This window comes from Schistocerca cancellata, chromosome 5 (assembly GCF_023864275.1).
Source record: "Schistocerca cancellata isolate TAMUIC-IGC-003103 chromosome 5, iqSchCanc2.1, whole genome shotgun sequence".
Taxonomy (NCBI): Eukaryota; Metazoa; Arthropoda; class Insecta; order Orthoptera; family Acrididae; genus Schistocerca; species Schistocerca cancellata.
Window position 1 is genome coordinate 764,267,443 of NC_064630.1, and position 23,240 is coordinate 764,290,682.

General features: G+C 41.5%; 1 protein-coding gene across 2 annotated transcripts in view; it reads left to right on the forward strand.

Annotated features, from left to right (window-relative positions):
* LOC126187614 (transcription initiation factor TFIID subunit 1) overlaps positions 1-23,240 on the forward strand; it is a 230,779-nt gene that overhangs the window by 146,237 nt on the left and 61,302 nt on the right. For both annotated transcript variants that reach the window (XM_049928806.1, XM_049928807.1), the window contains exon 16: positions 10,814-10,947. In XM_049928806.1, coding sequence (XP_049784763.1) covers positions 10,814-10,947 — 134 coding nt within the window. The remainder of the gene's footprint in view (positions 1-10,813; positions 10,948-23,240) is intronic.

The following is a 23,240-nucleotide window of genomic DNA, read 5'->3' on the forward strand; positions in this document are numbered from 1 at the left end:
ATATCTTGAAACTAAGGTTATCTCTCTCTCTCTCTCTCTCTCTCTCTCTCTCTTTCTGCACATGCACGTCCTAGTGTGAAAAACATAATCTGCATTGTAAAATTTTATGCTGGAAGATTAAAAAACTTAACTTATTCCATTCCATGATGCAATGATTGGTACAGCAACTGGTTATATAAAAAGGCTATCTCTTTATATGAAAAATATGTCTTTATGCCTCATCTTCAAAATCAGAACATTTAGCGTATGGTTAAAAGTATGCACCATACCTGGAACAAAATGGGAAAATTCCATATTGTTCTGGCTAAAATCATACATCTGGCAACCATAGTTCTCTCACAGATTCTTCGCATTCGGGAGGACGACGGTTCAATCCCGTCTCCGGCCATCCTGATTTAGGTTTTCCGTGATTTCCCTAAATCGCTTCAGGCAAATGCCGGGATGGTTCCTTTGAAAGGGCACGGCCGATTTCCTTCCCCATCCTTCCCTCACCCGAGCTTGCGCTCCGTCTCTAATGACCTCGTTGTCGACGGGACGTTAAACACTAATCTCCTCCTCCTCCTCTCACAGATTCTTTACATGTTTACTTTTGAAGATAGGCTACATCAAATATTGAATAGTACCAGTAACTGAAAACTGCTTACATTATTGTTCTTTAAGGGCAGATGATAAAGCTGTTTGAAATTATAACTAATAAAGTAGTTTATCTGGAAACAGTTCACTGCATAATAGCATTTATCAGGTAACTTCACATTTTTATCTGGAATTTATGAGGACGTGCTGGAAAGTAATGCCTAGAAATTTGCTATGTGAAAACTCTCAAAGTGTTTTAAATAAAACAAATGTTATTAACTTTTTGCATATTTATTGTTCATGTCTACATATTTGCTGCCATCTGCCACTGGATGTAGCATATAATATGGTGGCATGTAACATAATGAACACACTCGAGTGCTGTGACATCTGCAACAATTCAACACCTTGGGTTCACTGTCATTGATCATCCTCTATACAGTCCCAACTTGGCTCCATCCGATTTTCATCTGTTTGCAAAATGTAAAGAACACCTTCGAGGACTTCACTTTGATAGTGAAGAAATGGCACAAGCAGAGTTGAGGCTGTGGGTTCGTGGACAAAGTCAAACATTCTACAGTGATGGTGTCAAGAAACTGGTCTCTTGTTGGGAGAAATGTGTTTGTCACCAGGGTGACAATTTTGAGAAATAAATGTAGAGACAGGAAGAGTAAGGATGTAGAATATTAACAGTGTTTGTTTTATTTGTAGTTGAACAAGGGCAATGGGATATAAATTGTGAAGTTGGTTCACCACAGAAGCGTAGTGAGGCAGACAGGCGCAAATTGTAGGAACAGTAAATATAAAGACAGCTTGAATTTAAGACATGCAAAAATGCTCTGAGAACATCAGAGTTTATGGCTGAAAAAGGCTGTAAGCACCTATTTTCCAAGGAGCTTGAAAAATCACAGGCACAAACAGAACCAACTAAACTGACTGTACATTTATCTCATAGAAGGAATGAAAGTAGAAAATTCTACAAGGGTGAAAAGAAGAAACCTGAGAATACAGACTGTAAGAAAATGATATAAAATCTGGCAACCATGAAGCACAATATAATGGACAGCCTGTGGTTATACTTCCAGGAAATCCCCCAAGATGTATTACTGCCATATTATACAGCAGAACTACAGATGGCTGAACCCACACTTCAAGAAGCAAAAAAGGTTATCCATTGTTACACAAGCTATGGTATTACATCTGAGCTCATGCGGAAGGGAGGAGTTAACACTTCACAAAAGAATACACTCTCGTGTGGGTTTAATGTGAGAGCAAGGAAAAAATTCGAGAAGCATGGGTCACTGGAGGTTTCTGCCCTAGTTCTAAAAGCATGGGGAGGTATCTGGCCTAAATGTAAGGAGAAGATAACATATACTGTTCCATTTAGTGAAGTATTATTCCATCGATTGTAACATTTAAAAATCATATCTGGAATTTTATATGAGACTTAGTTCTACACTCAGAATAGATCACATATTTGTGCAGAGGTAGATATATGAAAATGTATATGAATGTAATATTGACCTCCACAGTCTCTTCGTGGACTTCAAGACATCTTTTGAGAGTCTTAATAGAGGGCAAATGTTGAATGATATATCTTGATTGAGCACACCAGCCAAATACGGTACACTGATTAAAGCAACCTTTATGGCATTTATAAGAATGAAAGGTGCAGTAAATTAATCTGATATTAGAAGTAGCCAGTCGTAAGCTACAGATATCTGAGAATATTGATGTCAAGTCAACACAGATGTGTTTGTGTATGCTGATGATGGTGCTATTGGCAGCAGAAGAAGAGTATCATTATAGAGAGCAATGACTAAGCTAGATGAAGTAGCACAATAAAGGTGACTTACAATTAATAAATCTGAAAGCAAATACATGCAGCTCACAAGAAGGGCAGATAACAATGTTGATGAGCAAGGTTGGCTACAAGCTGACATTTATGTGATGTTTTTATTTTATAGTGTAATGGATGTGAATTAGTAATTCCTGTGTACACCTTTTACACATTACAATAATAGAAATTCTTCTACAGAATAGGAGTTATCAAGGAGAAACATTTTCCATTTTTTTCAAATTTTACATTGTTGTCTGTGAGACAGTTTATATCACTGGGTAAGTGATCAAAAATTTTAGTTGCAGCATTGTGACCCCTTTTTTGTGCTTAACACAACCTTAATTTGGAGTAATGAATTGTAATTTTTTTCTTTTGGTGTAGTAATTATGTACAATTGTAGTGGATTATTCACAACATACTTCATGAAGGAGTAAATATACTGTGAATCAGTGGTCAGAATGTCTACAAGATGATCGTTGTTGAGCTCCACACATTATACAAAATTGTTAAGGCTGTCGTGGCCACTTTTTGACAAATTGCCTGTTGGTGTCTGTCTCAGGTTCTTTGGCCAACATTTGTTTGATGATTTTTCTGATGATTCACCTTAGTCAAAGCGTCACCATCCATTGCTTGTTGTGGACTGGAGATGAGTCAGTGGCTGCAGATTATATGTGCCTGGTACACCAATGTCCAAGGGCTTTTCCATGGTTGTTACCGCTGCAGTTCTCCTCTTGCTCCCTCCATGGTCATTCACTGCAGGTCTGAATACTGAATCCATTCACCTTGAAGCTTTCCACCTCCTTGGTGAAGCTATTGTGGTGTTTGCATACTTCTATAGGTTCCCTGAACAAGCGGATGCGAGACTCTTCTCTACAGTAAGAATTTCCGTGTCGTCAAATTTTACTATGTGGTCAGTGTCACATAGTGTGTGCTCTGCCACAGCCTATTTCTAAGCCTGCCTCACCTGCTACACCGCTTATGTTCAGTGATCCTGATATTTATTGATCATCCAGTCACCCCAACATAAACTTTTCCACATGTACATGGTATACAGTACATTCTTAACATTGCAAGTGGGTTCTCTTTCTCCTTTGCTGACCTGAGACATTCTTTGATCTTCTTTGTCAGTTTATAAATAGTCTTCATGCCATATTTGTACAATACATGGCCGGTTCTGTTCAACACTCTGGGAATTTATGGCAGACAGGCCGTACCTGACATATCTTTTTCCGAAATGTCACCTCACAAAGTGTTTGATTCTGTGACACTTATTATGCAACTGTTTGATTACCAATTGCTCCTGAGAACACTTTCCAGGTGTTGCATCTCACATCTGATGTTCTGATATTCATCTTGCTCGCATTACGAGCATGTTACTCATGCCTCTTTTCTGGTTCAGATGGTGATTTGGTAGTTTATGCAGGTATCGGTCACACATGGACTGGGAAGCTATAGAAATACACGAACATGACAATAGTTTCAACAAGAAAGAGGAAAGCCTCAAGGTGAATGGATTCTGGATTTCTGTTCTGCAGCGAATGACTGTTACAGGCAGCAAGGGAAGAACCACAGCGGTAATGACTGCAGAAAAGCTCTTGGACATTGGTATGCTCAGAGCTTGACACCAGTCCATGACCAGCAGTGGAAGATGAAGTTTTGACAATGTCAGCCACTTGTGGTGACGAAATGTCAGAAAAATCATCAAACAAACGTCGACTGAAGAACCCGAGATGAAAGCCAGCAGGGTATTTGTGCACATATTATATTACAGCACATTTTTGAGCAATGAAGAATTTCTTTTGTAAAGATGATTTATCCTTTAACATTATTTCATTGACATTATTGAATGAAAGTATGTCACGTTACTGATTTGTCTCTCCCCATGATTTATAATGAGTCTTAATTGCAAATGTGGCTGATCTAAGATGTTTTAGGAGTTACATAACATGTTTTTCCAGTTTAAATCCTCATCAATATGGACACCTAAATATTTTGAAGTTTTCACCCTATTTATTATTTCCCCACCATGTGTTATATTTATGCAGTACCCCTTGATGTGCAGAACTGAATATTCTGTATTTTTTCAAATCGAGGGTGAAACTGTTCACAGGAAACCAGTCAATGATACTTTTAAGAACCTTGATCACCAGTTCTTCTGTTTCTGTATGTATACTTGGATTGATTAAAATACTGGTGTCATCTGCAAAAAGAATTCATTCTTCTTGTTGTATGTTAGAAGGAAGATCATTTACATATATGAGGAATAATAGTGAGCCCAAAATTGAGCCTTGGTGAATCCCATATGTGATTTCACAGTTACAGCCCTGAACTATATTGGTTGCATTAATAAGTACAACTTTCTGCATTCCTTTGGTAGATATGACATTATCCATTGATTGGCTATACCATTAATCCCATAAAACTTCAATTTATCTAGCAGAATACACTGTTTCACACCGTCAAATGCCTTAGATAGATCACAGAAAATATCAGCTGACACTATTTTAGGTTTGTTGAGGATAATATTGTTGCTAACATGAGATGCTATTCTAGAATACATCACTTTCTCAAAAATTCTGTAAAATGGCATCAGCAGTGATGCCATTTGTTGACATGTCTCCTATCACCTTTCTAAATAGGAATTTGACAACCGCATATTTCAGACTCTCTGGAAAAATGCTGTGAGTTAGTGATGCATTACTTACTTCAGGTAAGATCAGACTTATTGTATGGGAGCAAATCTTTAGTAATCTATTGGAAACACCATCAAACTCAGATGAGCTTTTATTTTTGGGAGATTGTATAATTTTCTTAATTTCAAAAGGTGAAGTTGGTATTATATTCATGTTGTTGTTATCTTTATCTTCAGTCCAAAGACTGTTTTGATGCAGCTCTCCGTGCTACTCTACCCTTTGTAAGCCTCTTCATCTGAGTAACTACAGCAACCAACATTCTTTTGAATCTGCTTAGTGTATTCATCTTTTGGCCTCCCTCTATGATTGTTACCCCCCCCCCCCCTCCCCCCACACTTCCATCCAGTAATAAACTGGTGATCCCTAGATGCCTCAGAATGTGTCCTACCAACTGATCCCTTCTTCTAGTCAACTTGCGCCACAAATTTCTCGTCTCCCCAATTCTATTCAGTACCTCATCATTCATTATGTGATCTACCCATCTAATCTTCAGCATTCTTGTGTAGCACCACATTTAAAAAGCTTCTGTTCTCTTCTTGTCTAAACTGTTTACCGTCCATGTTTCACATTCATTCATGGGTACATTCCATACAAGTACTTTCAGAAAAGATTTCCTTACACTTAAATTTATACTCGATATTAACAAATTTCTCTTTTTCAGAAATGCTTTCCTTGCCATCACCAGACTACATTTTATATCCTTTCTACTTCAACCATCATCAGTTATTTTGCTGCCCAAATAATGAAACTCATCTACTACTATCAGTGTCTCATTTCCTAATCTAATTCACCCAGCATCTCCTGATTTAATTTGACTACATTCCATTATCCCTGTTTTGCTTTTGTTGATGTTTATCTTAAATCCTACTTTCAAGACACTGTCCATTCCGTTCTACTGTCCTTCCATGTCTTTTGCTGTCTCTGACAGAATTACAATGCCATCAGCAAATCTCAAGGTTTTTATTTCTTCTCCCTGGATTTTAATTCCTACTCCAAATTTTTCTTTTGTTTCCTTTACTGCTTGTTCAATATACAGATTGAATAACATCAGGGATAGGCTACTGTGGTGTCACTGCCAGACACCACACTTGCTAGCTGGTAGCCTTTAAATCGGCCGCGGTCCGTTAGTATACGTCGGACCCGCGTGTCGCCACTATCAGTGATTGCAGACCGAGCGCCACCACACGGCAGGTCTAGAGAGACTTCCTAGCACTCGCCCCAGTTGTACAGCCGACTTTGCTAGAGATGGTTCACTGACAAATTACGCTCTCATTTGCCGAGACGATAGTTAGCATAGCCTTCAGCTACGACCTAGCAAGGCGCCATTATCATTTGCTATTTATCTTGTGATGCATGTACCGTCAGACCGATGTTCACCGATTATGGATTAGAGTTAAGTATTCCAGCAGCTACTCCTTTAACTGTTCCAGACCTCACGCCAGCCTGCGTGAGCTTAAACGCATGCCTTTCAGCTACTGGTCATAGTGGCTTGGCTGTCTTGCCAAGTCACAACAGCTACAACCCTGTCTCACTCCCTTCTCAACCACTGCTTCCCTTTTGTGCCTCGCGAGTCTTATAACTGCCTTCTGGTTTCTGTACAAATTGTAAATAGCCTTTTGCTCCCTGTATTTTACCCCTGCTACCTTTCAGAATTTGAAAGAGAGTATTCCAGTCAACATTGTCAAAAGCTTTCTCTAAGACTACAGATGCTATAAATGTAGGTTTGCCTTTCTTTAACGTAGCTTCTAAAATAAGTCGTAGGGTCAATATTGCCTCGCATGTTCCTACATTCCTACAGAATCCAAACTGATCTTCCTCGAGGTCACTTCTACCAGTTTTTCAATTCGTCTGTAAAGAATTCTTGTTACTATTTTGCAATTGTGACTTATTAAATTGATAGTTCAGTCATTTTCATACCTGTCAGCGTCTGCTTTCTTTGGAATCGGAATTATTATATTCTTCATGAAGTATGAGGGTATTTCACCTGTCTCATGCATCTGCCCACCAGATGGAAGAGTTTGGTCATGACTGGCTCTCCCAAGGCTATCAGTAGTTCTAACAGAGTGTTGTCTACTCCCAGGGCCTTTTTTCTACTTTGGTCTTTCAGTTCTCTGTTAAATTTTGTACACAGTATCATATCTCTCATCTCAGTTTCATCTATATTCTCTTCCATTTCCATAGTATTGCCCTCAAGTACATCACCCTCGTATAGACCCTGTATATACTCCTTCCACCTTTCGGCTTTCCCTTCTTTCCTTAGAACTCTTTTAGTATCTGAGCTCTTGATATTCACTCTTTCCTCCAAAGGTCTCTTTAATTTTTCTGTAGGCGGCATCTATCCTACCCCTAGTGATATATGCTTCTACAGCCTTACATTTGTCCTCTAGCCGTTCCCACATAGCCGTTTTGCACTTCCTGTTGATCAAATGTCTAATGGTGAATTTGAGCTTTATGTTCCATAGATAATTTTGAATACAAAGTTCCCATATCAGTGAGACAGAATCTGTATTCAGTGAAATGAAGTCCATATATGAAAGATCATAATTTTCTGGGGAAATTAGTGTGTGACAGTATATGAAGCTACATTTACGCCTGTTGCTGCATGGGGATGTAGGATATGGTTACTAACCAGTCCTGATGAGCAACATTTGAAAGGTGAATCTCTGCTAAAAACTCCATGGGGCCACGCAGAGAGACAGCACAAAGACAAATGAAACAAAAGTTGAACTCTTACCATCTGATAAAAGAAACTTATTACTACTACCTCTTCTTCTTCTTCTTCTTCTTCTTCTTATCTATTCATGGAATTGATAATGTACCTTTATTCTATAAACCACAGTATGTAGTTGATCTGCACGTGATAATCCTGTCCACACTCTTATTCACTCTTTACTTCTTTCACCCTCAATCAATTAATGGCTGTGAAGTATTTATTAGGTGTTCCTTTTGCATATGTCCTAGATATACATTTTTCTTCTTTTAAATGTTGTTAAGGTTTCTCTCCATTTATTTATCACAATATTTTTTCTGTGGTAGTTATTCTTGCTGTCCCAGCATTGTAAACAGTCCGCATTATAAAGCCCTCTATCTTCTTTAGTGGTGGCATATTTAGCACCCATCCATCAAAGCAAAACAGAAGTACAGACCAGATGTAACATGTTACAAATTGAACTCTTAAGGTTTAGGTCTACAACTGCACTTGTGAGAATTTGCTTGAATTTTATGAAACCATTATGGGCAATCCAATCTCTGTGTGACATTTTATCTCCAGTCTTCACAAAGCAAAACTGCATGATGCTTATGCAAACTTGACTACTCTTTGTATTAAGAAGCCATTGTTAATAAAGAATTCAGGTTATTGTGTGACAATCATAAAATGTATCTTTTTGGTGTTGATATTGAGAGCTAGATTACTGCTGTAATCTCATGCTATGTTGATAAGTTATTGAAGATAATCTAAATTATTAGCAGTCAATAGCGTATCATCAGCATAGCGGATGTTGTTGATGATTAACCTTTATGCTATTTTCTGTATCACCAAGTGCTTCCTTAAAGATAGTCTCAGAGTACAAATTGAATAACAGATGTAAGATAACACATCCTCATTGGGCTTCCCTACAGATACTAAACAAACTGTTGACCTCATTATCAAACTTACCATGTGGTGTCTGATTCCAACAGAAATTCTTTATACAGTGCATGTATTTCTGATCTGTATCCATTCTTTTGAGAATTTCCATAAATTTGTGATGTTATACTCTATCAATAGCTTTTTTGTAATCAATAAAATAGTCTAACATTTTTATCCCTATCATAGCATATTTGTACTTGAACTTGGGGTGCAACTATTGCTTCTCTTGTTCCTAAGCCCAAACTGTCTCTCCCCAATGAATGTCTTCATATTTTGCATTTAATCTTTGATGGATTACTTTCAGAAATATTTTCAAGGAATGGCTCATAAGATTCATTAATCGTTTATCTTTACATTTTTGCGTGTTCTTCATTTTTGGTAAGGAAATGGAAGTTGACAATAGCCATTTGTCAGGTTAATGTCCTATGTCATAAAAATTGCTAAAAAGTTTGTGTAAGACATAGATATCTTCTTCATCAAGAAGTTTAATTAGTTCCACTGGAATTTCAGAAGCCCCTTTATTGGTTTTTGTATTACTTTCTTGATTTCTTCTTTCATAATTGGAGGTCCTGTTAGATTATTGTTCCTAGAAATCTCAACATTTGGTCTATCATCTGAAAAGAGATTCCTGAGATAATGGATCGAATGTCTCTTTCTTTTCTGTAATACCAAGAAATATTTTATCTCTAGTGACAGTTGAGGAGGCATTTTTTCTTCTAAGCATCACAGTAGTTTCTTTAGCTTTTTATGTAAGTGAAAATCATCATGTGAAACTTTCGCCCTTTCAGTTTCTTCACATTGTAACCCTCCAGTGTTTGCTAATTACATGTGGTTGATAAAGAGCAAGAGAATAGCATGACTTGGACATTTTCTATGAGTGAACAGTGAAAAAATGACCTGGAGGATCTTGGAGTGGGGAGCAACTGAAAAAGATAGAGGGGCAGACCCCAAAACTGAAGGACGGGTCATATAGAGGAGAGTATGAGACTTACCACTCTCCTCTGTCATTGCCTCTCCGCAACCCTTATCTTGAAGCTGCAAGAGTTAACTGAAGAATGGTGAGAATGAAAATGCTCAGTCCCACCTCATTTGGCATACTTTCAAAATCTCTCCTTTTATTTGTTGTAGGGAGAAGGGACGAGGTGTGGGAGGTGGTTGGCTACCATTTGTTTCGTATGGTGAATTATATTCTGTTCTCATACCATTATTTGGTGTGAAGTTTTTTTATTGTCAATGAAACAAAACTGAAGGACTTGTATATTATTGTATTTCAAAAATTTGTTCATTAGATTCAGATATTTGAAGCTTAATTATTGTCCATTACAAATGGAAGAATCTCACTGATTAATATTCTATTATAACAGCTAAAAAGTTGTCACAAAATGAGCTTTTGGCCACAAAGGCCTTTGTCGAAAACAGACAACACACACACACACACGCACACACACGCGCGCGCGCGCGCACGCTCGCAACTCGCACACATGTGACCACTGTCTCTGGCAGCTGAAACCAGACTACGAGCAGCAGCAAGTGATGGCAGAGGCAACCATGTGGGGGTAAGGAGGTGGCTGGGGCGGGGTGGAGGAGGGATAACAGGATGGGCGTAAGGGTTGATAAAGTGCTGCTGGGAGTGTGCATGGAAGATGTGGAGAGAGGTTAGGGGAGCGGAGGTGGCTTTTTGTGTGTGTGTGTGTTTGTTTGTTCTTTTCTGACAAAGGTCTTGTAGGCAGAAAGCTCATTTTATGAAAGTCTCTTTTTTTTTGTGCCTATCTGCGACTGAGCATCTATGCTATATGGTGAGTAGCAACTATCCTTTTCATGACATTGTTAAATTCCATCCTGGATTTTCCATTGTTTGATTCTAATAGCTACAACATTCACTAAAAGATCTCTATTTCATAAGAGTGATGGCTGTTAGTAGAATGGCATACAGCTCACTGTATAGAATCCATGTGCTCTTTAGAATTATTTTTTTATATAACTGTGAACTGCATATATATTAATAAAGAATAAATAATTTTTTTCTCAGAACCATTGAATGGTAGATTAACATGCTTTGCTTGTTTCTTTATGCAGATAAAGAAGCTATCTCGATGGGAAGTTATTGATGTTGTCCGAACACTTTCAACTGAAAAAGCAAAGGCAGGAGAAGAAGGAATGACAAAGTTTTCTCGTGGGAATAGATTCTCTATTGCTGAACATCAAGAGAGGTGAGTAATAATTGTACAAACCTTGCAAATATCCAGAGGGATATAGAACCATCCTATGAGAAATTTTGAATTATTTCCTATGTAATCATCATTATCATTGTGATTGACATTATGGTTGGACATTCAATATATTCTGCAAGACAAAAACATCTTTCAGACTTTTCGAGACATTATATTTTTCAGTTGTATGCATATTGTTCCAGAATGCCTCCAACTTATCATTATGTAACACAGCCCAGGCATACTGCCTTATGTAAACACGGTGATCGTTTTGTATTTTTTAAATTATGTGTTTCAGTGTCAGGTTACAAAATTGATGTCATTACTGGTTTTTTGACTCATTACAAAATTAACATTGGATGCTATGAATATGTTACATAAGCAACCAGTTACTATGTAACCTATTCAAATCATATGATGACTGAGTAAAATATCCGAGACTATTGATGGCCTGAAACTAAGATATATAATTTAAAAAATCTGTTAAATAGTTTTCTTGGTCTTTTCTTATCTGTTAGAATTCAACAGATCACTTCCATAGTCTAGTGATAATGTTTTTGCCTGGCTATTCAATTTAATCCTAGTCATAATTATGTCTTCATTTCAAGTTTGTTTCCAGACCCATTTATTTGTTTTCCTCACTCTCCTAGTAGTATTCACCATGCATCTCTAGATGTTGTCACCCTCACTATTTCAATGACAACCTCAGATAAAATCAGTGTCTCACTGTTATAAGTCAGAAATGGAAAACTGCTCTGATTGTAACCATTCTGTTTGGGGCCACCCCTCACCTCCTCGTGCATTCTTTTCATCCAGCTGTTATCTTCAACTGCCCTAAATCCCTCGTAAACATTCTGTTTCAGAACTAATCCTTACCTTCATCCAGCTGTCATCTTAAACTGTCCTAAATCCAATAATTCACAGCGTGGTTTTTTGATATAATTGGTTCATCTGTGTGTTTTTTTTTTTTATTTATTTATTTGCTGGCTATAAAAGATTTCAGTCTAATAGTAATTTATTTTCAGGCCTGCATGAAAAATTGATCTGTTAAATCCTTCCTCTCTGATTTTGTATTCAGTAATAATTTCAAGTTTCTTATCAGTGTCTTAATGCTTTTTGAAGTTTGCTTGAACATTCAGATCCGATCTTCAGTGATCTTAGAATCGTGCAAACCGGTATGTGCCATGCAACAACTTTTACCTTAAAAATCAGTTCTGTGTAAGATTTTGTGACATAGTACCTTAGCTTAGCAAAATATTTCATTCAGCAGTACATACACAGGGATTTTTAAATATAGGTGTCAGATATTCCTCCAGGAGGTAGTATTGGTCAAAAAAAGAAAAATTCCTGTAGTTTTATGTTCGGACACCAGTACCTTCTGAGGTATGGGGCGGATGTTTTACTTGTGACAAGTAATTTTTAATATTGACAGCCTGCATTTTATTTACAGATGAGGCTGGATTCACAAGAGATGCCATAGTAAACTACCATAATACGCACATGTGGGCAGATGCAAATCCGTGAGCAACCATGGAGATGAGGCATCAGGATCGCTTTGGTATCAATTTATGGGCAGCAATCATCAGTAGCTATCTCTTAGAGCCATACACTTTATGAAATAGATTAACAGGTGCTGTTTGTATCACTGATTTTTGCGTGATAAATTACCAGTGCCATTGGGTGATGTTGAACTTGCTGAAAGATGACGACTGTGGTTTAAGCACGACAAGACACAACCCCCATTTTCTATTTATCATGGGACTGTACTTCAATGCAATGAACAATGAGTGATGGATTGGTCGAGGAGGTCCTAAAGCGTGGACGTCGCATTTTCCAGACTTAGTCAGTTTTGATTTATGGCTACAGAGACATTTAAAAGCATTGGTGTATGCCCAACCTGTTAGCTATGTGCAGACATTACAGGAACATTTGACCAGTGCATGTGACACAATCCAAATGGAGCCAGATGTTTGAGTTTGTGATTCGCTGTGAAGTGGGGCTGAGGGACATTTCATGATGTGTGGTGACCACTTGCAACACTGTCTATAGCGTCTACTCCTACATAACAGACAGATGGGAATGAGAGGACAGATTGCTCTATATCTCAACAGGTATAGGTTTCTAGATATATAATTTTAGTTTTGACCAATATAACTCCCTGTAGGAATTTCTGATACTTTTTTTGAACACCCTGTATGTCAAGTAAGATTTAATACTAGAAATATAAACATCTTTTAGCTCTGAAGGAGGATATTGTCCGAAAGCTCTACAACATTTGTAATCTTCTTTATATGTCTGTTGACAGCACAAGGCCTTAACTAGTGATCACATACTTTTCCTTGACCCCTCTGTGATTGATGGATTGACTTTGTGCAGCCCTGGAATGTTCACGATTGTAGGCACCCTTATAGTATTGTGCACCATAAGAGTGACTAGTCATTGTGAATATAGTGTTGGTTCATGTGCATTGTTTTGCATAGTGATTTTAATATCACTTACAAAAATAAGCAAAGAGGCTATACTTGGTCCATCTAGCTACTCTTCAATCAGCTTTTGTGTCACTTCTGCAATGCATTAATCGATTAGTGTTCATTTCTTTTGAGTTGTAAGCTAACTGTTCTGGGAAAAAGAGGCAGTGCTTATCTCAGCAGCCAGTGTGTGCTACATTGTGATCACAAGCTTCCACTCCCAGCATCCTTCACTCGGGGGCCAATTAAAAGTGTGCAGTCAATATATAGTGAGTGGTTAACTTCACTCCTTCCGTTAATCAAATAAAACTTACATTGTTATATATGTTTTAGTGGAAACAAATGTCTCAAAATTATGGCTGTGCACGTAAACAATTGGCACCAACAGAGAATCTGACGGCTGTTTCTCTTTCTCATGCTTGTTTTCATCTTCCCCATATTCTCCCCCATTTTTCTGTTTAATGAACTTCTCCATATCTATTTTTATAGTTTGTGCCTCTTAGCCCTTTATTTCCACACAAACTACTTACAACAGAAGCTTCCCATTGCACCCTCCTCAGATGTTGTGGTAAGATTGCCCTGTGGATAGCCCGTCAGAAACTGAAAACAGATGAAGCATGAAAACAGAAAGAACGTATACTGAACTGTGGCAAAGGAGCAATCCATGTTCAAATCTCCCCCATGGTCTCCCCACCCCTCCTCTCTTTTTTTTTCCTCCACAAAATTATGAACTGTCCATCTGGTCATTGACATTTCTGTTTGCTGGATTCAAATTTATTGTAACATCTGTTTCCAGTAGCGAAGTGTAAGGAAGGGGCAGGTTTGCTTCTTGAATTCCTTTGTTGTAACATAGTTCACATCCATTTATTTGTTGTTTCCATATATGTGAGAGGTCTGTGTGTACCTCACACCTGCTCGCACCATTTGTCACATTTACTCTCACCAGTAATATATTCTTACCACATGACTCATATATTATAGCCAGAATATAGTATGACAATTGGCAAAACTACAGAAGGAGAACAGACATGTCAATGACTGGATGGAAAGTTCATAATTTTGTGTGTGTGCGCGTGCGTGTGTGTGGGACATGAGGGAGATTTGAACACAGATCTCCCTCTTTGCAGTCCAACACCATGACCACACAACCATGACACTGTGGTGCTTGCAACTCATTTGATGTTGCACATCTTGAGCTTGGACCATTCGCTGTTTCTATTTTGCTTCTTTTTTCACAGTTCTGTACACTTCCTTCCTGTTTTCATGCTTGGTCTGTGTTCAGTTTTTGATGGGCTATCCAGTGGGCCATTTTATCAGTAAATCTGAGGGGGTGTGATGGGGAGTTTCCCTTGTTAGGTACACTTTTAGTGAATTGGTGTCGCTGGTTAATAGGAAATTACTGTTGTTGTTGTTGCTGTTGTTGTCTTTGGCGTCGTCATTGTCATCTTCAGTCAGAATACTGGTTTGACGCAGTCTCCATACTAGACTATCCTGTAAAAACCTCTGCGCTTCTGCATAACTGCAGTATTGTACATCCATATGAACATGCTTACTGTATTCAGGCCTTGGTCTCCCTCTACAATTTCTGTCCTCCCCCTCCCCTTTCCCCCCTCCTCCCTCACTGCTCTCCATTACTACACACACTATTCCTTGATGCCTCATGATGTCTCCTAATAACGATGTCTTCTTTTAGTCAAAGTTAGTTTTCCTTCAGTTTGATTCAGTACCTCTTCATTAATTATCTAATCAAACTATCTAAACATCAGCAGTCTTCTGGAAGGCTACATTTCAAAACCTTTTGTTCTCCTGTTATCTGTTTTGTTCATTATTTGTGTTTCATTTCTGTACAAGGATTTGCTCCAGACAAATACTTTTAGAAAAAAATTTCCTGGCACATAGTTTTATATTAAGTGCTAACCTATTTGTCTTTTCTTTCAGACGGACATCTCTAGTTATTTTCAGCCTGCATTTTTCATCATCCCTATGTTGACTATAATCATTTATTCTGCTGTCCAAATAGCAAAACTCATCAATTCTTTCACTGCCTCATTTCTTAATCTAATTCCTCAGAATTGCCTGATTTAATTTCACTGCATTCCGTTACCTGTATTTTGGCTTTGTTGATGCTCATCTTATAAACTCTTTTTCAAGGCACTATCCATTCTGTTTGACTGCTTTTTCAGGTCCATTCTATTTCCATGTGCTTTACTGTCTCCAACAAAGTTATACCCTCGTGCGCAAACCTCAAAAGTTTTTATTTATTCTCCTTGAAGAATCAATTCCTTTTCCAAATTTCCCTTAAGTTTCCATTACTATGTCTCTGATATCCCGAACCGCAGAATTTGAATTCCCGCCTGATGTCATGGACGTCAAAAACAGCTAGAGGTCTCTGCACCATCGCATCGTAAGCTGTGGCGATGCATGCCTCCTGGCCTGCATTTAGTGTGAGGGCGACGCAGTGGAACACATTGTTGCAGCGACCAATAGCGGCGCCCCCGATAGAGTTTTTAAGCGCCTGCCTCTCGCTTAGCCAGCAAGTCTAATCTTGCATACGTCTCTGGACACATCGCCTCACGTTAGACAGCTTAATTACTTTCTTGTTTTGTGTATGAGTGGACGTGGTTGTTAGGTTTCCTTGTGACTCTGATGTTTTGATCTTGTTGTTGTTCGTTCTGTCCTTTGTTGGTCGTGTCCGTCCTCTCCCGTTGTGCTGTTATTCACAGGCTGCTCCGCACTTTCCGTCACTGCAACCCCACAACCGTTCCGGTCCCAGTTACAACATTTTGGCGACAAGGTAAACGGTGGTCATTGTTGGTATGGAGGCAAAGTTGGTCTGTCTGCTGAAGCAACAGCAGCAGCTCATGCAGCAGCAGCAGCAGCTCCAGTTAGACATCTTACAGCAGTCGCTGTGATTGCTAATGGGCAAAGTCGATGCCCGGGACGCGTTACCACAACAGCTTCCGAGTCCTCGGGTGTCCGATGCTTTCCCGCGTCCTCCGTCATTTCAACCCTTTAATGACACTAAACAGGACTGGGAAACCTACTTACATCGGCTGAAACAACATTTCATGGCTTTTCAAGTCACGGACGACTCCTTGCAGCGGTTATTGTTTTTGTCTTGGGCCTCCCCAGACAAGTTCTTTCTGGCAAACTGTTATCCCCAACACTACCATGTGGTCGCCTCTCGGCTGGAGTTCATCAGTACCATAAACAGCCTGGTCAATCGTATTGTTCCTGGGTCACGGACTTGCAGGGTCTCAGCCATTGATGCGATTTTACGTGCACCAATCAGCAGTGTAAGGCTTCATGTGCGGACTCCCTGATCTGGGATGTGGTGGTTCAGCTGTCTCCCGATCCTGAGGTCCGTACTGCGGTGTTGAAACTCGACAACCCCTCCTTGGAAGACATTCTCCGCATTGTCCACTCCTTTGAAATTGCTCAGGCGGCTAACTAGCTTCTTATGGCGCTATCGCAGGTGGCGGCAATCGCAGCATCACAGCGGGTTCCACCCTTGCGGCTTCAACATGGCCCGGCCGACGCTGGCCAGCGCCGACAGGACTCCTCGTTGTCCGACATCTCTATGGCATCGGTGCCTCTGGTCACCGGTCACTCCGCCCACTTTCATCTTTCCCACAGTGCTTTACTGCACATTCGCGGGCTGATTGTCCCCAGCCTGTGTAACAAGAAGGGGCACATCCAATCGGTTTGTCGCGGTTTGTCGTAGTCGCTCAACTCGCTCCAGTCCTGCCCCTCCTGGGCCTCAAGATACAGTCCATGCTCTGCAATCGGATGTCCCACAGGATGACCCGTCAGTGCGGAAGCTTTTTCTTACGCTCTGCCTTTTCACTGAGGATGTCCGTTTTCAGGTCGGCACTGGGGCCCCCGTCTCCCTGATTAATATGGTGACATATACCCAGCTGGGCTCTCCTGAGTTGTCATCTCCCTCTCGCCATTAGGTCGCCTACGGAGACGGTTCCATTCCCCTTCGGGTGCAGTTTGTTGTCCGGGTGACGTACAAGCATGTTCCCAGCTCCTTACTCTCTTTGTCGTCGACCGTCCATCGGCTTCGAATATTTTTGGCCTGAATGCGTTTCAACTGTTTGGCTTTTCCATTTCCAATGAAGTTAAGGTCATGTCCACGGCTGTTCCTTTTCAAGACTTGGACGATCTGTGCTCTGCTTTTGCGTCGTTGTTTGCAACGGATCTCAGATGTGCTTCTGGTTTTCAGGCGCACATCACCTTACGGCTGGATTCACAGACTTGCTTTTTCTGGGCCTGGCCCCTTCCAGTGGCCTTACAGCCGGTGTTCAAGCAGGAACTTGATTGGCTCCAGGCCGCTGGCATCCTGGAGCCTGTAACTTACAGCCCCTGGGCGACATCATTGGTGGTCATACGGAAACCCAATGGGTCCCTTCGGCTGTGTGGGGACTTCGGTGCTACAGTCAATGCTCAGTCCCTTGCTGACTCTTACCCCATTCTCCGACAGGAAGATCTTCATGCCAAGCTTTCCAGGGGAGAGTATTTTTCAGAGATAGACTTGGCTGAGGCATACCACCAGTTGCCCTTGGATGCCGAATTTCAGAACATCATGGTTATCAACGTGCCTTTTGGATTGTTTAAGTGCAAGTGCCTTCCCTTTGGTGTCTCTTCAGCGCTGGCCATTTTCCATCGATTCCTGGAGCAGCTTGCACAGCCTATTCCCGCCTCTGTGAATTATCTGGATGACATCTTGGTCACCGGGCGTTCCCACCAGGAACATTCCCAAAACCTCAGTGCCTTGTTCCACACTCTACAGTCTGCTGGTTTACACTGTTGGCTGGACAAGTGTTGTTTTTTTTTTTTTTTTCAACCGGAAGTGGAATACTTAGGCCACTGGCTTAGCAAAGATGGCATTCGCCCTTCAGGTCGTAATGTCGCGGCCATTGAGGCCCTTACTCGTCCCAAGGACTTATCTGAACTGCAGGTGTTTTTGGGCAAGGTTACTTATTACTTAAAGTTCTTGTCCCAGGCTGCCTCCGTTGTTCAACCCCTCAATCACTTGTGTCGCAAAGGGGTACCTTTTGTTTGGACTCCTGCCTGTGACCAGGATTTTCTCCGTTTAAAGGCGATTCTGAAGTCTGCCCCTTGGTTGTGGTGGCTGATGTGTCAGCATATGGCATTGGGACCGTCCTCGCGCACCAGGATGCCGAGGGCTCCGAACAGCCCATCACTTATGCCTCTAAGATGTTGACCCCGGCAGAATGGAACTACTCCCAGATTGAAAAGGAGGCCCTGGCAATCGTGTTCGCCATCCAAAAATTTCACACCTATCTCTTTGGGGTGAAGTTCACCCTCTTGACAGACCATAAACCCTTGGTTACACTTTTCGGACCCAACTCTCACCTTCCAGAGCAGACGGCTCAACGTCTCCAGTGCTGGGCATTGTTCTTACATAATTACGCTTACACCATCCAGTATAAGCCCACGGCCCACCATGCTAACGCAGATGCTTTGTCACGTCTCCCAGCTGGCCCCGATCCTGCCTTTGACCAACAGGAGGTCCTCTGCTTTCACATTGATTCCACCCTCTGGGATGCACTAGATGAACTGCCTCTCATGGCTGCTCACATTGCTGCGGTTACCCGCCGCGACCCTGTCTTGCGGCGGGCTCTCCACTACGTGGTCCACAGGTGGCCCTCCTATGTTACTTGTCGGATGCAGTCCAATTTCAGCCCCTGGCGCCACCTGTCCCACTGGCTCTCCTTGAACGAAGATGTACTTCTGTTGGCCACGGAGTCAGATGCCCATTGCGTGGTCATCCTTCCAGACTTTTGGCTTCGGGTGCTGTCTGTGTGCGTCACCATGTGGTTACTCATCGTTGGTGCCTACTCAAAATACCCATATGTTGTCCGCATGGCATCCACCACCAGGGAGGCTACACTCACAGTCCTGGCCCAGGTCCTCGCCATTGAGGTCCTGCCACACACATTGGTCTCTGACAATGGTCCCCAATTCACGGTGTCCTCCTTCTACGACTTCTGTCAGGTCAACGGTATCAAACATATCTGTAGCCTCCCTTTCCACCCTTCGTCCAATGGCGCGATGAGAGGCTTGTCCGCACTTTTCAACACCAGTTGACTAAGGCAGTCGACACATCTCCAACCACGTCGGCCCTCACCCTGTTTTTGAGCACCTATCGCCCTACGCCAATTGACGGACGCAGTCCAGCAGAGCTCCTTCGTGGGCGACAGCCATGGACGCTGCTCCATTTGCTGATGCCATACTCCTCCTGCCCCACTCCCAGCCCTTGCAGTGGTATGCCCCAGTGCGGCCTTGTGAGCCCACGAGTACGGGTGCAATGCAGGTTGGACACCCGCCACGGTCGTCGCGGCCCATGGGCAGTATGTGACGTCTGTGCAGGTGTTGAAAGGGTTGGATTGCCGCCATCATAATCAGCTCTGCCCACGTGCCCCCGCGGGACTCACACTGCTGCCTCTTTCCCTACTTCCTTCAGGTGCGGACGTGGTCCTCGAGTCATCGTCCCTGCCCCGCGGTTGCCGTCTCCCTTTGGGCCTGCCGCTGGCCTTCTCTGCCCCAGGTGGATCGGTGGCTCGCTCACCCGCCCTGGACTCTGGATCGGCTGTTATGGATACCTCGGGCGTCCCTTCCTCCCCGCCAATAGCAGTTGATGCGCCCGGCTCCTCTTCTCACTTACGCCCACCTCGGCACCGTCCGGGGCGTTTCCGCCCCTACACGCAAATTTCAGGGGGGAGGGATCTGGTACCGCGTGCCGCGGAATTTGAATCCCTGCCAGATGTCATGGACGTCAAAGACCCCTAGAGGTCCTGCGCCATCGCGCTGTAAGCTGTGGCGGCGCACGCCTCCTGGCCTGCATTTAGTGTGAGGGCGACACAGTGGAACACATGGTTCCAGCGGGCCAATAGCGGTGGCCCCCATAGAGTATTTAAGTGCCTGCCTCTCGCTTAGCCAGCGGGTCTAATCTTGCGTATGTCTCTGGACACATCGCCTCGTGTTAGGCACTTACTTTCTTGTTCCGTGTACGAGTGGACGTGGTTGTTAGGTTTCCTTGTGACTCTGTTGTTTCGATCTTGTTGTTGTTGTTCGTTCTGTTCTTGGTTGGTTGTGTCCATCCTCTCCCATTGTGTTGTTGTTCGCGAGCCACTCCGCTGGTCCCGCCACGCTTTCCGTCACTTTAACCCCGCGACCGTTCCGGTCGCAGTTACAACAATGTCCATATCACTTAACATGGGAATAGTCTACTATTTGTCCACAATAAGACAACTCTTTTCTACTGGTGCTGTCAGTAGTGGGAAAAATTGGCAGTAGCTGGAAAATGTACATTTGTCGCAAGAGTTTTGCCAATATAACTGCACCTCAGCTTTTGTATAACCATAAAATGACAGATGATGGTACCAGAACTGTGAGGAGGACTCAGCTCTGCCTTCTCCTTACTTCTCGGCAGTCCGGTACTAGGACAGGATGTTGGTTTGGTTTGTGGGGCGCTCAACTGCGTGGTTATCAGCGACTAGGACAGGATGGCCACCTGTCATTCCTGGCAGCCACCATGCGAACGGTCATCGTACTGTGGCAAGATAGTACTACTTTCTCATTCCCTTATCAACTACAGCCACGGATTCAGGTACTCAGACTTTTATAACTGCAAACTGGTTTCTGTACAAGTTTTAGATAACCTTTCACTCCCTGTATTTTATGCCTGCTATCTTCAGAATTTCAAAGAGTGCATTCCAGTCAAAATTGCCAAAAGATTTCTCTGACTCTACAGGTGGATGTCATAAACAGGCACAACAAAAATACTGTTACAGAGGCATCTACAGATAAGACAAGAAAACACACACACACACACACACACACACACACACACACACACATGCGCACGACCACCATCTCTTGCTTTTGTTAGTGTGTGTGTGTGTGTGTGTGTGTGTGTGTGTGTGTGTGTGTGTTTTCTTGTCTTATCTGTAGACACCTCTGTAACAGTCTTTTTGTTGTGCCTGTTTATAACATCTAACTGTAGAGTCAGAGAAATCTTTTGGCAATTTTGACTGGAATGCACAGTCTTTTCATTGTGCCTGCCTGTAACTCAATGTGTCATGTTTACAGTGATTAGCAATTTATCCTTTTTCTAATATTGTTGATATTCGAACCTGGAGTTTCCATTGTTTTGTGTTGTGATAAACAGAGGTTTTTATTTCTTCACTCAATCTTCTAAGATAAGTTGTTGGGTTTGTATGGTCGTGGACAAATGCAGGAACACAAACTGATACTTCAAGAGATCGCCATCTACCAGTCCTTCCATTCTTTTGAGTACAATTTGTGTTAATATTTTGCAACCATGTCTTATTAGACTAATAGTTCAGTTACCTCCACACCTTTAATTCCTTGGAGCTATTACATTCTTCTTGGAGTCTGAATTTATTTCACTTGTCATGCATATCTTGCATATCAGATGGAATAGTTTTGTCATGGCATGTCCTTCCAACAAACTCAGTAATTCTGAAGGAATGTTGCCTACTGCAGGAGCCTTGTTTCCACTTCAGTCTTTCAGTGCTGTTTCAAATTCTTCTTGAAATATCAAATCTCTCATCTCATTTTCATCTACTTTCTTTTCTCTTTCCATAAATTTGTCTTCAAATTTGTTTCCCTTTTAAAAGCTCTCTATATATTTGTTCCACATTTCAGCCTTCCCTTCTGTGCTTAGAATGGCTTACCATTTGACTTCTTGATTTCATCCAGGATTTTCTCTGCTCTCCACAGATATCTCTAATTTTTCTGTAGGCAGCATCTATCTTTCTTTCCCTTAACCATGCAGGCTTCTACTACAGCCTTGCACTTCTCCTCTACCCATTCCTACTTCAACACTTTGCATTTTCTGCTAGTTTTAGTCAGCTTTATTTTCTTTTGCATACTTCATTTCCATTTTATTTTTGTCCTTCCATCAGTTATGAAGTACCTCAAAGAAAATGATTTATTGACACAGTCAGCACAGTTTCAGATAATATCGTTCTTGCAAAACACAACTAGCTCTTTTTACTCATGAAGTAATGAGTGCTATTGACAGGGGATGTCAAATTCATTCCATATTTTTAGATTTCCAGAAGGCTATCGACGCCGTTCCTCACAAGCATCTTCTAACCAAACTGCATGCCTATGGAATATGGCCTCAGTTGTGCAACTGGATTTGTGATTTCCTGCCAAAAAAGTCACAGTTCCTAGTAATAGACAGAAAGTCATTGAGTAAAACAGGAGTAATATCCAGTGTTCCCCAAGGTAACGTTATAAGCCCTCTATTGTTTCTGATCTATATTAACGACATAGGAGACAATCTCAGTGGCCATCTTAGATTGTTTGCAGATGATCCTCTCATGTACCATCTTGTAAAGTCATCAGATGACCAAAACAAATTGCAGAATGATTTAGATATCAATGGTGTGAAAAGTGGCAATTGACCTGGAATAAAGAAAAGTGTGAAGTTATTCACACGAGTGCTAAAAGAAATCCACTAAATTTTGATTATGTGATAAGTCACACAAATCTGAAGGCTGTAAATTCAACTAAATACTTAGGGATTACAATTACAAATAATCTAAATTGGAACGATCACATAGATAATGTTGTGGGTAGAGCAAACCAAAGACTGTGATTCATTGGCAGAACACTTAGAAGGTGCAACAGCTCTACAAAGCGACTGCTTACACCATGCTTGTCTGCCCTATTCTGGAGTATTGCTGTGCGATGTGAGATCTGCATCAGGTGAGACTGACTGTTGACATCAAAAAAGTACAAAGAAGGGCACCTCGTTTTGTA